Genomic DNA, 17,788 nt, shown 5'->3' on the forward strand with positions numbered 1-17,788 from the left:
TACAAAAGGATCAAGCTCCTCCCTGTGCTGCTGTTGCTGTCTGACAAAAAATGAATGAAACATCAAGGTGAATTTCTCCCTGCCTTCGAGATGAAGCTCCTCCACAGGGCTGTGGTTTTTAGGCTTCTGCCTCACAGAGCAGCTCTCTGCCGCACTCCTGACTAGTCCTTCAGACTAGCCAGCAGCAATTAGCAAACACCTGTCAGAAAAGAACATCTGCTGTGCTCATTAGAGGAGCTGCTTCTCAGTGCAACACTGGTAAAATGTTTCTAAAGGAATAAAAGAGTAGACGGAAGCTCAATTTTAAGGCATTAAACTACATAGTTAAATTTCTCTTAAGTCATATTTGATATATATTTAACATTTTTCTGACACCTGAAGGTAACACAGTTTCTTGATTGTGCTATAAAATGTCACTTTTTGTGTGGAAAACAAGTAATACCCCCAACAGACCCCTGGCCACCCCTAGAGCCACACCACTGGAAATGGTAATTTTAAAATATAATACTTATGAGATCGGCAAAGATTTGCCAGGAAAACTGTAATTTCCGACTGTCCCTGAAGGCAGCTCGATGTCCGACGCTGTTCATTGGTATGTGGGTTCTGCTTGATCCAAAACACATCAACGGCTTTAGAGTACATTGTGGAGGAGTTTTGCAGGTATTTCCATTTCACCGCTCAGCGGTAACCGCTGTTACCTTCCTAATGAGAGGCGGCACTTGTCATACATTTCTAAAAAGAAAAAAAAAATGGTTGTGTACTGCTGCGTAGTGCCTCGTTTATTATATTAGCCATGCTAGTGCTGATAGATCGTTTTAGACAGATTCTTTTAACATATGTTTTAGTGCACATGCTGCCCTCTAATGTTTTATTTCTCCCAGCTCTTGCTTGAAATGTGTGGTAAGAATATGTGAAAAACCATTAAGTTTTATAATGTAATGTAATGTAAGTAGGCTATGTCATATGAAAGCTTTGAATTATAACCTCACTAGTTATATTAATTAATTTTAATTAATGTATTTTTAATTTAGTATTATTTTAGCTAGCTACAGAAAACTAAAAACTATAGTTTAAATAATAGTTAAAATAGTGTTGTCTCTGCCAAACAGTCATGGAGTCTAAATACCAGGCTCTTATTTTGTGTAGAGCTCAAATGAAGAGAAAAGGGAATATCTCCCAGTTCTTCTTAAAGAGGCAAAAACTAGGACCAGACAGAACCCTGCAGCAGTGACCAGGACCAGACAGAACCCTGCAGCAGTGACCAGGACCAGACAGAACCCTGCAGCAGTGACCAGGACCAGACAGAACCCTGCAGCAGTGACCAGGACCAGACAGAACCCTGCAGCAGTGACCAGGACCATACAGAACCCTGCAGCAGCGACCAGGACCAGACAGAACCCTGCAGCAGCGACCAGGACCAGACAGAACCCTGCAGCAGTGACCAGGACCAGACAGAACCCTGCAGCAGCGACCAGGACCAGACAGAACCCTGCAGCAGCGACCAGGACCAGACAGAACCCTGCAGCAGTGACCAGGACCAGACAGAACCCTGCAGCAGTGACCAGGACCAGACAGAACCCTGCAGCAGTGACCAGGACCATACAGAACCCTGCAGCAGTGACCAACCTGGAGAATCCAGCCAGGAGACTCCAGGCCAAGTGTATCACCAGCGGGTTAGAGGCTGTGACAGAGAGTTATTAAGTATTAAAATCCAATAAGCCTAATTCTAAAGATTAGCATGATACTTTTTGCATTTTTTATTGTGTCTGTTTATGCATTTCCAATTAAGTTCCAGAGAGAGATGAGGGTGATACAGATTCAGTCAGACTCTGGGGAGGAAGACAGTGAAGCAGAAGGAAATGGCACTGAACTCCCCCTACCCACACAACCTATTGCACGCCAAAAGCACCAGTTTATTTATTGTTGAGAATTTGTTTTTGGTCATATTCTGGGCTCTGAGTTTACATTTACATGTTCTCTGTTCCATAGTGCCGTTTAACGTCTTGTTTGGTCAAATCTTAATTACATAAACCATTTTAATTTGAGTGAGTGTGAGAAAATATTTGTTTCCTTTCGTTCATCATTTGTAGATGGACCCCTCTGATAAAGCCTTGCTCACCCTTTGGCCACCCCTTGAAAAAAGTCTAGCTCCGCCACTGTCCATGAGCCCATGTATATCTTTATTGCTGCTTTGTTGTTCAACTCTATCCTTTTCAGTTCTTCGATCTACCCAAAGCTTCTGATTGACTTCTTATCGGAGAAGCAGATTCTGTCTTATGAGGCTTGTCTCATTCAGGCATTTGCTTTTTACACTCTAAGCTGTTCAGAGTACTTGCTGTTAGCAGCCATGGCTTTTGACAGGTTTGTGTCGATATGTAAACCTCTGCAATATCACATGATCATGAAAAAAGGAACAGTGAGTGTTTTCCTCGTTCTGGCTTGGTTTGTGCCTGCTTGCCACACCGTTGTGCCCTTTATTGGAAATGCCAATTCCAAGCTCTGCAGCTTCACTTTGAAAGGCATTTCTTGCAACAATTCAGTGAATCAACTTTTCTGCATGGCTTCAAAAGCCTTGTTGACGTACGGCCTTGTTGTTTTATTCAACGTTGCTGTTTTTCCGATGGTTTTCCTACTCTTCACTTACACAGTTATATTTATAGTGGCCTATAGAAGCTGTGGGGAAGTGAGGAAAAAAGCTGCACAGACGTGTTTACCGCACCTGCTGGTTTTAATCAACTACTCCTGTTTGTTTGCTTATGACATGATTATTCTGAGACTGGAATCTGACATTTCAAAGGCTGTACGGTTCGTGATGACAATGTGTGTAATAATGTGCAGTCCTCTTCTTAATCCAGTCATTTACGGGCTGAAAATGAGAGAAATCTATAAACACCTGAGAAGGTTGTTCTCCCAAACGGGGACAAAGTCACTGTTTGTTTTGAGGTTTTGTCATTTTTGTCCTTCTCTTTTACCTTACTATATATACATTGATATTACCTGTCTTTAGTGTGATTCTCAGATTCAGCAGTGCTGTGCTCATTATCAATTCATCTTAATAATATTAGTCACTCTGTGTCGAATATTTGTAATAATGAAGAACAATATCTACCTTAATATGAAAGATTTTTTTGAAATCGGTTGTTCATTAAACCTAAAGAAAGCAATTTTTTCTTTTTATTTGGCCTTTCATTGTAAATATTTTTTTTAATGGATATATATCAATTATCAATGTATGTCTGTTGTGGTGTTGTACTTAAGAATGTTTTAGGACTAAAATAAATTAAAAGATAAATTCTCAAAGTCTCCCCTGTGTATTTCAAATGTTATTTAAATATTCCTTCATGATACGCTACAAAAAAAAATTATAAAGACATATGGAACAATTTTACAGTTTTGCGCTCTCCAGGGGGCGCCATTGGTTCGTACGGAGGCCTCCAGGGGACATGGGATTTTTTTTTTCTTTTGCATTCCCTCGCAATAATCTATTGATCAGTTATGCAGCATGATTGAATACTATAAGCCTTACTTACACTACAAACCTATATAAACAGAAACTTTCCATAAGTGGGAAAGAAATAAAAATACATTCTAATTTGGACTATTTCTGGGTTATTATTACATAGTAATAAGTCATAATAAGTCCCACTATTGAGGACAATAATTAAAATATAAATAGAAACATTTTTTTCTTATGTCAACATCAGACCTATGTTTTTATTCACAAACCAGTGTATAAACAAAATATTCTTTTCTATAATTTGATAGTTAGAGGCACAGATCCATGAACAACATGGAGGAAGACGAACTGAGTCATTATTAGACTGAGGGCAGTCAGACTAGTTTATTTTGGTGAATTATTATTTTTAGCTAAATATTATTAATGAGGGGCATAAGCAGGCCTCCTGACATACATATAAAAAATAGAAAAAAAAAAAAAAAACATTTTGGAAAAAAAAACCCTCAAAAAAACACACTAGGGGCATCAAGGATATAAAGGGCAGGGGCTCAAGACCCTTTTGCAGGTTTGCTTGAAAATGTCTTTATTCAGTGAAGTTTTTTTTGAAGTGGAGAGACCAGCAGCAATAACATATCACTCAAGGAAAGAGGCTTTGTGCAGCAGAATTTCTTCTAAGAGTATTTTTCCCCAAAACGGTACTCAAGGAAATATAACTAATGACGACCAATGCCATGACAGTAGAGAACAAGTGCAAAACTATGGCTATGAAAAATTCATGTGAACTTAGAACTACAGGAGATTTTAATTTAAAGCAAGTTTTTAAACAGCAGAATTACACAAAACCTCTCGATGAAATTTTATTTCTGACAACCAGTCCAAACATTTCACAAGGCCATGATGATACACAAACCCAATAAAACCAGGTCTTAGATCTCATGAACAAACCTGATCTCTGAAGTGGCAGGAATTAAAAAGAAAACACCAGAAGAAATGTTTGAAATGAATTATTTAAATACTTTGTTTCAAGGAGATGAAAGAAAGTTAGCATTTTTTAATTTTGACAGATGAGACAAAGGACGAAAATCCTCCCACATGTGAAAATCTTCTTTATGCATAACTCTCTCTGTCAAATCAGTATTATTGAAGACTAAGAGGAAAGTTGTAAATATCCGTCATTTAATTAGCATGAGGTTAATCAAGTTTTCAGTTTCACCTCCCACATCCAGACCTGATCGCTACCAGAAATTTCAAATAGGGAAATCACAACTATAGAACCAGTCTGACAGCATGAAGTAGGGTAAAAATAAAAAGAAAACATACAAAACAACATAATCTAAAGGAATTTAGATTATGTTTGATTCCTTAGATTATATTAGTCCTTAGATTATATTCTTTGATATGTAGCAATCTGGAATTGGTAACAAACCAATTTCTGAAGTTTTCTTGACTCCACAGATAGGGCTCTTATCCATAAATCCAGAAATTATGACAGCGTTGGAAAACCACTGCTGATCAAAAGTCCTGCCTGACCCTCCCCCAAAACAACATTTTCTTTCTTCTTCTGATTCCTAAACCTTTGGTGAGGATCTTATTCTGACCCAAGGAGAGAATAGTGAAATCCTTTAAGTGTGGCCCCTTACATCTGACTTCGAACCAACACAGAGCTGGAGTCAAATTTCACCAGTACTGCAGCAATTTCCAGCAAAACACCTTTTAAAAGAACATTAACATTCATAAACTTCATTAGTAAGTAAGAATAGTAAGACTATTGAATATGGGAAAGTGAAGAAGGTAGGCATCTAATCATGTGTAACCATAGAGAAAGTACACCATCATGTAGCTTGGCATGTATGAAAAAAAGAATGGTTAGCATCTAGACTTTCGTACCTTTCAGGTACGCTGTAATGGGAAATGTTGTTTCTGACCTAATTGCATAAATCATTTGACGTGTTCTCAGGTAGATTTGATCAAATCAACAAACATTTCAGAAAGGAGAACGTATGGACCGGTTTGTAAGCTATTCCAACTTTTGTAAATATCGCCGTCTATCAGCCTCAACTAGGGATGCTAGCTTGACTTACACAAGTGGAAGCCCTGGCTATACTGGCAAAAATAACAAACGCATTTGCTCTGTTCAATATTCCCATCCCTCACTTCTGATGCCTGTCGTGGCGCCTAAACACGCCACGACAGGTGTGTTTATGATTCTGTCCTCTGAAGTCACATTTTGCTGAATTGGTAGCAAAATGTCATTAACTGTGGACATTAATGTCGTCAGCCATCTGATATCTGGAGAAAGAGAGGATTAAAGACATCTGTTTTCTCCAGCACATTTGTGAAAGATCTCACATGGTTTGGCCTTTTCACTAATAATTTTTACAAATGTTGATTTTCTATTTAGAAAAGCATGGAACAATTGTTTATTAAAATCAGGTACAAACTATTATTCTTTAATATTTCTGTGAAGGGTGTATTCCCATCTTTATCTGCTGCCAAAACTAAATTATGTCTATATTAATTACTTCATTTGTGAAAGCCTCAAACCAGGTGTGCCTCAGAGTTAGAAAGTTACCAGAAAGTTGTTCGGAAAGTGACGAAAGTTGTTGCGTTGCATTGCGAGTGTGTGTGTCAAAGTTGAAAGGAAAGAGCCAGGTCCGCTTAGCGTGATGCAATATGTTTAGAGAACTTCGGCATGGCCCTGCAGACCCGTGACTGAGAATGAGCTAAGCGGTCTCTCTTGACCTGTCAGAGTTCATTAATGACTGTGATTTGTGTCTTTTGTTTGGCCTCCCATGTGTTTTAACTGCACTGAGGTAAACAGGAGCGGCCTCAGAGGACTGGCCTGACTAGAACCAAACCAGAACAGCTAATTATCACCCAGTGGCTACAATGAGCTGGACCACTGGGATTTAGGATTCTGTCGTCTGAAGTCACAAAGTGTTGTTAAACTAGTCCGGTTATGAAAAACTTTCTTTCACCCACATGTTGATGTAGCTATGCGTAATGTTAAAATAAATAAATACATAAAAACATATCATTGATATGGTATAGATATAGCTGGCTTTTAAAGTCTAATGTTGCTGGATAATTGCTGATTTAGGATTTGAAAAACTGACATTTGTCTTACAAAAAACAGTGAAGAGGCTATGATGTGAAATGTGAACAAACTTTGACACTTGGAAGCTATCAGTATGCAAAATTGTCCATTCTGCAACTTTCACCGACTAAAGACTTTGTCTTAGGGAAAAACTAAACCACATATATTGTAATATATTAAAAAGAAGCAAATGTAGAGACAGTTTTAAGGTCAAAAATCTTTTTTTTTTACAACAAAATAAAAGACGCTTCTGATTTGGATGTTCAAAAAACACGAAGTACAAAATAGAAGAAGGCCTTACCTGAATAATCAAAGGTAACAAACTTAGTCAAAGACAAAGACTTTGGAGTCATTTTGGGAAACTGATTATTTTTATTGACAGGTATAAATAGATGCAAAGCAGGTGTGACAATTAAAAACTATAACAAGGTGAATAGACATAGCAAAAACACAATACAAAACAGATAGATAGATAGATAGATAGATAGATAGACAGACAGACAGACAGACAGACAGACAGACAGACAGACAGACAGACAGACAGACAGATAGATAGATGTTTCACTTAGCTGTAACTATTTATAATTCAAACTGTTTATATACTTAACATACTTTGTTGAGGCGTCTGAATTCTTTAAAGATGTAATGTTATATTCAATAAATGTATATTGCTGCACTCACTGTAATATTTTTAATATATTTTGTAAACCAGACACTATTTCGGTCCTCACGGTCAACAAAGCTTTGCCGGACACTGCATTGACTGCAACCATTACTCGAGGGCAGCACCACTGGTATTTCTACTGTGGGGCTAATGACTCTCTGTACGTGGGATATTAATAGTTGATTTTATTTCAGGTCTGAAACCTGATGATGTGGAGAATCCAGTGCTGTATGATCATGATACGAGCCCTGAGCTCAGTCAAATGCCAGTAATGTTGTCTGATACACGTACAAATGATCAATTTGTTCGTGGTGACTTTCACTAACTAGTTTTACTGACTCTTTTAGCACCCAGAATGCAATAGTTCATAGGCAGTGCATTGCGTGAGTAGGCCCCCGTTGATGCTGTGGGAGATTATTGCCATGGGAATGGCAATGTTGCTTAGACTAAGTTAAAGCAACATTACCAGGATGATTGACGAGATATTATGACATGATACACCCTTTAACATTGATTCCTTTCAAAGTGCTCTTTAAAGTGACTATGTGCTCTGCATGCTCCAATGTGAGCTATGCTATTACCAATTTAAGACATGGTAGGTCGGACTTGGCCACAAATCTTATTCTCTGAATTGACTGAATGACAGGGGACAGTTAGTTTGTAGGTGAGAAATATATAGTATAAACTGTAGTGTTGCTGCGACTTATTTGTTCTTATTTATGTATTGTAACTGAGCACCTGAGTCTAAACACAAACTACCTCTTCTTTGCCCATGAAAAGGCAAAGAAGAGGTAGTCTGTGTTTAGAAGTTCCCTGTAAAAAGGCCTATATGGATCTGAGAAAATTCATTTGCTGTCATTAACTGTACAACCCAACCAATAAAGACAAAACGTGGCACACGATGTATATTTGAGATAGAAAACAATGAGCAGATGGGGTTTATCCTGTCTTTGAGTTGGAAGAATTGGCCATTTTCTACAGGACACTTAAACTACTGATCAGTTTTGATATTTTCAACCCATTGGCATCAAAAAGTTCTGTACTTTCAAAACTGTCGGGTTATTTTGACTGATAACGGCGGTAATATTAGATTCTTCACGTTCCACGTTCACACTCAACTTCGGCAGTTTGTTTCCAAAGAACCAACAGCCCATGAAGCAAGTTTTGACACTAATTGTTACATCTTGGCATCCTGGATACTTTGAATCGCCACTGTCATTAATGTCCTCCATGGACACTTTGGTAAACAGCAGAGCTTCCCCCAGGAACTGGATGTCTACAGCCAATCTGGAACCACTAATGAGGACCCAGTTGGACACAGTGAGAAGGACTCTTGGGATGTTGTTGCATACATCTACGTGATCAGAAAGATGCTTTGATCTGACCTAATATGATGGATCATACAAGTCATTACAGATTCCCTAGATAGCACCCAAACGTTCTCCTTAATTTTCTCTCATCACAAACAAAAGTAATTGTAGAGTTGGTCAACAGGTCAATATCTCATGAGATTCGGACAGAGCCGATAAAAGTGGAGCCAAGCCACTGAACTTTTACTACAATAAAAGTTGGTGTTTTATTTTTCCAAAACAAATTAATTTACAAATCACATGAATGGGGTGGTTTGTTTCCCATGGATGACAACCTAAAAGCCAAATTGTTTATTTTATATTTCAAAAGTAGTGGACTATGACAGCAAGCTTAAACATCAATACATTTAAATTCATAGATCTGAATTTAAGTACATCATTACCTCACCATTTTCCAAATTCTTCACTCATCCTTTAACTTTATTCAGAATTTTAGGAATGCTAAATATAAAATCTTTTTAGGTAGTTCTCAAACTTGTAGACATCATTCTGCTTGTAGAAAACCCTCTGCATCATTTCATTTGACTCAGACATTTTATGCAGCCATTGTGAACTATATTGTTGAAGAACTATATTGTTGTTCAACACATACTCAGGCATTGTCAATCTTTGCACTGGAGTTTTGCAAACATTCATCATCCTATTTTCTGCTCCATTGCACTGCTTGTTCACATACAAACAGTCTTGGTGACAAAGTCATTTGTAAAAGACAAATGTTTATCAAAGTACTCTTTTTGTGGTGTTTTCTTATATTTAGTTTATGAAAAGCAACAATTCTTCTTCAAGGTTTTCCTGAAGGGCACTTGCCACATTAAGGCTAGTGCCCTTATCATAGTATGACTAATGTGCCACCAGTCATAGTGGCACATTAAGGCACTAGTATGGCCTTAATGTCCATCATGACCCGGAAGACTTGCATCTGGGTCTTCAAATAGCTAATTTCTTCCTTCTCTGTCCCTGAACCTGCTGGCACACTCAAGCTTAATGTTATTTGTCCTACCTTTAATCTCTACATCACATAAATGCCGATGAAGATAGCCGATTTTGTTTGCATTAGCATGATTTAAAGGTTTGCAATTTATCAAATTTACTGTCCAAATACAAGGAAACATTAATAAAAATTGTATTGCCTCATTTGTTTAACATAATATGGTGAATTACTTCAGCCATTTGTTAACGATGTGTTAAAATTTAAGATGTTTCTCACTACGTTTGAAATCTCCAGTTATAAGTGAACTATGTGCTTGTTTGTACAATTTTGTAATTTATGCCTTCATATTTTTGCAGTAGTGTAGAAAGGGAAAACTGTGAACATGCGTTTTGCCCTGTTTAGATTTCTTTTTGTAACACTTAAATGTTTAAGCTATAATCAAAACAATTTTCAATGCAAACTGTAAAACAGCTGAAACACTGAGTTCTTTTAAATCCAGACTAAAAACTCATCTGATTTTAGTCTTTGAACTGCAACGTACTTGTTGTGTGTTGTAGATTTTAAAGACGGCACAAAATGACAGATGTACTTGATGTGGGTGAGTGATAGAACCATTAAAATACAAAATTATTTATGTGTGAGAGCTGAGTGTTTTTAATGTACAATTATCAAATTTTTCAAATTAAAAGACTGAAAACAAGGAAAATGTTATCAGTCTCTGTCAATCTTTTTAGAAACTGGTGGTTGATTTTTGGCCAGTTTTACCTTCTGACATTATCTTGTAAACCTGTGCGAGGAAAATGATGCTAATGTTACTACAAAAAATAATCAAAATCTATTTTATGGCGACTATATGGATATATAAGTCACATTGGTGTATTAACACGCATACTGCATGGTTGACAATGCAGTGTGTGGGAGCCATGTTTTCTTCCATCTCTTCCTGTGCGCGGCCTCTCCGTTTCTGTTTTTGTGATTGTGGGATCAGCGGTAATCTCCAAAGAGGCGACCCACTGACATTTGCACCAGAATAACTCCAAACACACGCACACACACGCACCCAGCTGCAAGCAGCTGGCGTCTTCAGCGCCCAGATGTTAATGTAACGTAGCTACGCATTTATTCCATTTTTGTCTATTTGTCAGAGCAACATGAGGACCACTTGCCACCAAGTTGCCCTTTACATCCCAAATGGGGAGCTTTAAAAAAGTAAGAAAGTGCGTTTTAGTTCTCCCTTTCAGAAAGTTCAAGGAGTATTTGCATACAGTTAAACACTTGGATAATCGGGTCAAGACCTAATCTGATATCAGGTTAGGTTAATAGATTATGTAAACAAAGGTCCTCACTAAGAACAGTGTGTGGGTTTGTGTGTCTGTGGCTAAAAGCGGCGACCGACTAAGAAGCTTTGTGATCCGCTGAGCTACATAGAACGAGTAAAACAGGAAGGAAGTAAAACAAAATTTGAAAAAGAGAAATTCCCTTACAACACAAAAACATAAAAAAAATAACTAGTACAATGGATTGAGTCCTATACAAAAGAAAACAAGAAAAAGATTTGAGAATTTCACAGAGAAAGAGGGATGAAGTGGCGGCGGAGAGGGAGAGGTTGGTAGATTAAGCCGGGTTAAAGAGGATTAGTGTCAGGTTGGGTTTGGTTGTAAACTAACCTCCATGTCAGTCACTTTTGGCTGCGGCTGACATGCTCACACTGCTGATTCCCTCCGTCTCAAATCAACACGCTCAGGAAACCCAAACCTAACAGAGAAGGGTACATTGGATGCTGTTGTCTGTAAGCTGACCGGATGCAAGTAAGTTTTTTTTTTTTTTATGCATTTAAATGTACAGATGAGAAAAATACTGACTAAACTGGTTAACATTAAATCAGACGTCCACTGCAACTGTATTGATGCTGTATGGTGTACACAAATGTAACTGTTTTTAAAAAATAAAATTAAATCAAGCAATTATTGTCTTTCTCACCAGGCAAAATGCCAACAAATTGTTTTATTCAAGTTCATTCAGTTTATTTTGCACAAATGTGATCTCAAGGCACTTTACAAGGCAAATGGATCCGACTTATAGCCAGAATGTATCAATCCAATCAAATAGACAGCTACCCCTATAGTTAGAATATAGTGCAGCTTTTCACTGTCTAACAACTAATGAGATGTTATCAAAGGAAGCCTTCCTGACTGCGTGGGGTCGTTGACTTAGGAGAAACCCTTTCTGTTAAACAAGAATATGGTCACAATGGACATTAGGAAGCAGGTTCATAGAAAATACAGAATAACCTGGTAAATAGGTATAAAGCAGTGATTTCCTCACCCTATCTCCAGGCCTTTCAAAAATACCACTATTTTTTTCTGTAAATACCATCAATCAAATTTCAAATCACTGCTTGTTTTTAATTTATTATCCATCCAACCACTATCTTCCGCTTTGGGCTGTTGGGATAGCAACCTCAGTAAGAAGGCTCAGACTTCCCTCTCCCCCCAGTTTGGGCCAGCTCTTCCAGGGGAACCCTAAGACAGTCCCAGGTCAACTAGGAAGCACAGTTCCTCCAGTGTGTTCCGGGTTTTCTTCTGGGTCTCCTCTCGGTTAAACATGCCGGGTACACCTGACCTTGGAGGCCTCCCAACAAGATGCCCAAGCCAGCTCAGTTGACTCCTCTCGACATGGAAGAGCAGCAGCTCTACCCTGAGTCCTAACCGGATGACTGAGCTTCTCACCCGTTCTGTCAGTGACCACCCAATGTGTGTGACTACAGATCAGGATAGGAATGTAGATCTAACTGGTAAATTGAGACCTTTGCCTTTTTGACTCTGCTTTCTCATCACCACAACAGACCTGTACAGACGCTGCGCCAACCTGCCTATCAATCTCCTGCTCCAGTTTCCCCTCATCCTTGAACAAGACCATGAGCTACTTAAACTCCTCCACTTGGGAACATGATTATATGTGCTTGTTTTTCCACAGATGCCAAAAGTGATAAGCATTAAAGTCAGCAACTGCCTTCTGTCTGTCCACCTTAATTTGAGCTGCTTTAGGCTATGACAGAAAGCTCAGATGAGCCATCTGTCAACACCTCCAGCCACAAACTGAAATCAAAACCAGGGACCACCAAAGTGATATCGATTAGAGTTTTGACAAGGTCAGTTTCCTGACCTCACAAAAAGCATTAATAGCATATCATATACAATATTTAGATACCTGAACTACTAAGCTCATCTTTCGTTTGAGAACATTGGGGTTTTGTCTTGTTCTTGGGTTAGGGGTTAGGGTTAGGGTTAGGGTTGTTGCTTACGTTTACTCTTTGATTGAAGTGATATCATGGTTCTCTTTGGCACCAGTTGACCTGTTTCAGAAAACAGGCATACCTATAAAACATGTGATGTCTAAATACATTGTTTTAAGTTTGCATTATAAAAAAATGTCCTGACCACACAGGGCAATATTTCTCTGTGATAACATCGTAATGTGTTTTGTGTGATTTCTTTACAGGAGAATTAGCGTTTTTTTCTTCTATGGTGGTTCTGGATGATCACCATGAGAGAAACTATGGAGGATGGTGAGAAAACAAACACGTTCCGAGACACGCACCTGTATCAGACCTTCAATAGAGTCTGACATATCTGGCACCTTTTTTCAATTAAGACAAAAGTGGAGCCAACTCAATGAGCTTGAGATAACTCAATTAATATTGGTTATTTAAACAATATGATTGGTAGTTAGTACCCCTATTGTTACCACTTTGCAGACAGGGCAGTACAATTCTCTCTAGATTGGTTAGGGTCCTAGATACTCTAAATTTTCTGCTGCTCAGCCAACAGGCATGTTGCACGTAGGTCTGGGGAGTGATATGGCAATGAAAAGTTGTTTTTGTTGTTCAAATATCAATTTCTTTGTTCATTTGGCCATATATTTTCAATCAATGTGAAGAACCCACTGACTTTTGGGTTTGGCCTCTGGGTTTTAATTGAAAAAGCCAAAAGAGTTCATAATGCCATGCACTGCGTCGACTGTCCTCTAGATACATAAAAAAACATGCCATGTTCTGTCATCTAGAACATTGCTTCACTGATGCACACACATTTTTAAGGAGATCTAAGGGGGGAAAAAAGCCTATGAGATTTTTGCCATGATTTTCTGACACCACAAAATCACAGCTGTTTAGAAATTTTACTTGTATTTGGCATTACAATAGCCAGTAGCATAATGATATTCTAAGGTTTTTATTATGTTATGCTTGCAGGGATCAGCGAAGTGTTATCCAGTGTTGTGGAGGATGTTGGTGAAGCCGTCAATAGAAACATTAGTGGCTCTCAGCTTCTGCATGAACTACTGAGCGCTCCATGGCTCCGCGCCTTACTAAAGGTCTTTCTATGTTTTAGCAAAGCATGCAACCTGCTATCCAGCTGGGTAATTCCTATACAATCATATGTTTTACCTCTTCAGATTTACGAGTGCCTGATGCAGTTCCAGAGATTGTCACCAAGTCCTCTTCTACCTTGTGCCTCCGGACTCTTATTTGAGGTGAGAAAGGGAGGATTCACACCAGCTCTGTGTACTCCAATTTGATCAAACTCTAGTTGTTTGCCTAGAGAGTCTGTTTTTTTTCTGGGGAGGTGTGGCTCTGTAGTCCAGCTCTGATTTGGACCACAGAATTAAGTCTCAGTTTGGTTGAAGTGAACACTTATGCTATTCGAATGTTTGTGAACGCCTGGTTTAGTGGACAGACTCACTGCATAGTAAACAGAGCATGCAGAAGCGTCACTAGCGTTAGCGGCTAACAGGCGATGTCCAAACCAGTAATGTATATGAATGAAGAAATCCTACAATGACTAAAAGCTGACGCCGCTCCGTTTCTGTTTACTATTTGTGAAGAAGGAAGTTGCGCTGGTCTTCTTCAGAGGTTTTGTGTCGATTCCTTCAGTAGTTCTTGGTGCACAGGCAACAGGGGGAAACAGGTTTTCAGTTAGTTTTAGTCGTTGACACAGTGCATTTTGAAAGCAAACTATAGTGCTGAAAATGTAACAGATGTTGCCATTTTAGTCCCCAACTGAACCGAGTCCACAGGACTATTTGGTCTGAATGCACCCTAAGTTTTACAAGATGATCTGTTTCTTCTGACATGGTCTACATAGCCTTTCTAGCTGTGTTGTTCATATTGTCATGTTTTATCTGCTTATTAACCAATTATTTTTACAACTTCATATCAGGACCATGAATATCAAACTTCCCAATTCTTGTAAGCCTGACAGTTGATTTAATAGTATTTTTTGGATTCTAGAGAATCTCAGTTATTTTTGTCAAACTAATAAATACGCTAAACTTTGTAGGTGTAATAAGGCAAACTACAAAAACATTAATTGGGAGGAAATATGTTCATGTCACTCTGTTCCCTGTCATATTCATTCAGGTATCAAACATTGTCAGAACGTATGATTCACTATTCATCCATTTCCTTGCCTGTTTCGTCAGATCATGGCCATCATACAAAGAGCGCACCGTCCTTCGGCTGAAGCTCGAGCTCTACAAACTCTCAGCTCACCACATGTCCAGGTTTGATTTTGGATTCCAGGAGAACTTCCCTACCTAAATCATTGTTGATGTTGTCTGAACATGCATGAATGTGTCCACTAGGCCCTCCTTTCATCTCACGACAGCGTGGCTCAGTCTGACTATTTACCCGTCCTTTCTCCGCTTCCCGATGAATTACCAGAGGACGAGGAGGCCATGAGGATCGTTTGTCTTGTAAAGAACAACCAGCCTCTGGTGAGATATAAGTAGAGTTTCTGTAAGAAAAAACATAAAGACATTAGTGAATATAGTGTAATTTTTCTTATCTCTTAACCATTGCTTAATTGATTTCCTGAAAATGTTCAAAGACATAATATTTCTTCGTTGTAAAGGTTGTTTATTCCAAGAATGTGAAGCCCAAACAGAAAATGACAACTGACCAAAAACCCTCTTAAAACCCTAAGAAAAACCTGAGTTTCTTCTTATTCATGCTCCAAGAGTGAAAAGGGTTGCAGAAGTTCAGAAGACCGGGTCGGAGTGGTCTGTAGCCGTTGGAGCAGTCTTCGTCGACTCACGTTGGAGCGCCTGATCCCCGCAAGGAGGGCGTGGTCTGGGGAGGAGCTTAGAATGGCCGAGAGCGAGGCTAGGCCTCTGCCTCTCCACGGACATCCGCCTTGCCACTTTCTTCCCCGTTACGAGTCGACGGGAAGTTGTCGTTTATGTCCACAAAACACAGAACTTTGGAAGCAAGGGCTCAACCACTCGGCTCCGGCTGCCTTGAACCCAGAAACATGTTCCGGTAAGAAAAGAACCAGCCGGTGTTTTGTCTCCATTGTCACCAAAATCACAAGGGTGAAAAATTATGATGACTCAACCCATCACCAATCATCATCGCATCCATCCAGTGTTCTTAGCATTATCCTTTCATGAAGTGAATTCATCTTTATCCTTTAAACATTTCATAGGAACAACATCCATGCATCTTCACATCAAATGCACATTCATTCCTTTCATCATTTCCTTCATGCCAACATGAAACCTTGGAAAAGAAACATCACTTGACTCCATTGCTGTGCTTTCATGCACCTTATAAACTTCTGTGCTTTTCTTCTTTTGCTCTCACCTATTGGTATGTTTCAGAGAGACTTGTGCCCAACAAAGAAGACGATGCTTCTAGCGGAGGGAGCAGTGATGACTATTCTTACCCTCCCCCTCCAATCCCGGCCTACACTGTCAGTCTTCCCAACTCTCCCCTCATGTACAAAAAGGTTGCTCCAGGAGGGGAATCAAGGAGCATTCTTACTCCTGGTAGGGTCCACAGCACCAGTCATTCCTGCAACTCAATCCTGTTCTAGACAACAAGGAGTCAGCACTCTCCCAAATCCTGTGAGGCATTTTCAGAAAGAGTCTTTAAGGGCTTCATGTGCAGTCGACTCGGCTCCGCATCACAACAAACCTCAACAGCAACCGCAGAAACATCATCGACCTCCTGAGTTTGAAAAAAACCTGCAGCATGGAGGAGCTCAGGACCACGGTTCAGACCGTGACCAGCAGTCTCGAGCACAGTAGCCAGGACGTACGCCACCTGGAGCAGAAAATGGTGGCGGCGACAGAAATGATCACGGACCGCGTTGAAGAAAACGTCCAGGCCCTCAACCTTCTCGCCGAGGTGGTCGATAAGCTCCAGGGGATCATGGCCAGAGACCACCCAGACACGTCTCCTCCATGCAGGCCGAACCCGAACCGTCGGCCAACTCCGCCACCAAGAATCTCCTCGTCATCTCCGGTGATGATCCGCAAACCTCCCACGCCTTATCCAGGACGGCTCTCGCAGTCCTCTGCTTCCTCCAGCTCTTTCTCCTCCTCCTCCTCCTCTTCTTCATCTGCCGGTTCCTGTGCAGACAGTTTTGCAGGATACCGCAACCCAAAGGAACTGAACAGAGGAAACAAACTCAGCAAGAACTCAGAAGCTGCAGACCATAACCGACACATTCGATTCCACAATGGAGCGGTTGCAAGAGATCAACAAGAAGACAAGCAGGACTGCAGTATCACAGGCTGCTTGACAACAAGCAAGAAGAAGAAAGAAAAGCAGCTCTTTCAGAAATAACGTCTGCATCATCATTAGAAATGAACAAAATTGATTTGTAAGGTTTTCCTTACAAATTCATATGAACTTTTTTTCAAATTCAGGCAGTTTTGCATTTTACTGGATCAACTGGAGAATGTAAAAAGAAATCAAACGAACGATACAAAGATCTTTCATATGCTTAATTTGAATTTCCATTAAGTTTGTTTGTGACAATTGTTCCCATTTTCTCATCAAAACCATCATTTTATGCTGCTGTTCTGTTTGGTGCTTAAATATAAAATCTTCATACCAAATCCGATTTAGGCAATTTTTCTTTTTTCATATCCCGTCATTTTCTTTTACACAAAAAATAACAAATGATATATCGATAAATATTTCCAAAAATGTGCTTTTATTTCAGTCATCCCTTCTGGCAGTTGACCTGAATTTGAAGTTCAAATAAAAACATGCTTTTGTAACAATATGGCGACCCCGGATGAGCAAACATCACTCTGAACAATGGAAACCCAAGGAGAGAAAAAAAATCCACCTTTTATAAAGATTAAATAAATATCGGTAAACAGAAATTTGATAAATCATTCAAATCAATGTGTCGCTCAGCCCTAGTTCTTCTGATAAATGTGCAAATGTGATGCTCTCAATTTCAAAGCGAGCTTT

General features: G+C 39.4%; 1 protein-coding gene and 1 pseudogene across 1 annotated transcript; both read left to right on the top strand.

The window, feature by feature from the left end:
- Window positions 1-17,788, top strand: part of LOC129361185 (MAGUK p55 subfamily member 4-like) — a 90,868-nt pseudogene that overhangs the window by 64,014 nt on the left and 9,066 nt on the right.
- LOC129361184 (olfactory receptor 4D9-like) lies at window positions 573-12,227 on the top strand. Its single transcript, XM_055031916.1, has 3 exons — window positions 573-592; window positions 2,149-2,931; window positions 12,149-12,227. The coding sequence occupies exons 1-3, from the start codon at window positions 573-575 to the stop codon at window positions 12,225-12,227; spliced, it is 882 nt and encodes a 293-aa protein (XP_054887891.1).

This window comes from Poeciliopsis prolifica, unplaced genomic scaffold (assembly GCF_027474105.1).
Source record: "Poeciliopsis prolifica strain line A6 unplaced genomic scaffold, Auburn_PproV2 SCAFFOLD007, whole genome shotgun sequence".
Lineage (NCBI taxonomy): Eukaryota > Metazoa > Chordata > Actinopteri > Cyprinodontiformes > Poeciliidae > Poeciliopsis > Poeciliopsis prolifica.

Excerpts from the sequence above, each read along its gene's own strand:
- LOC129361184 (XM_055031916.1), top strand. The coding sequence starts at position 573 with ATGTCCGACGCTGTTCATTG. Across the intron at positions 593-2,148 it reads ATGTCCGACGCTGTTCATTG|CTCCGCCACTGTCCATGAGC; the intron begins GTATGTGGGTTC and ends AAAAAAGTCTAG. Across the intron at positions 2,932-12,148 it reads CAAACGGGGACAAAGTCACT|GCCTCCCAACAAGATGCCCA; the intron begins GTTTGTTTTGAG and ends CTGACCTTGGAG.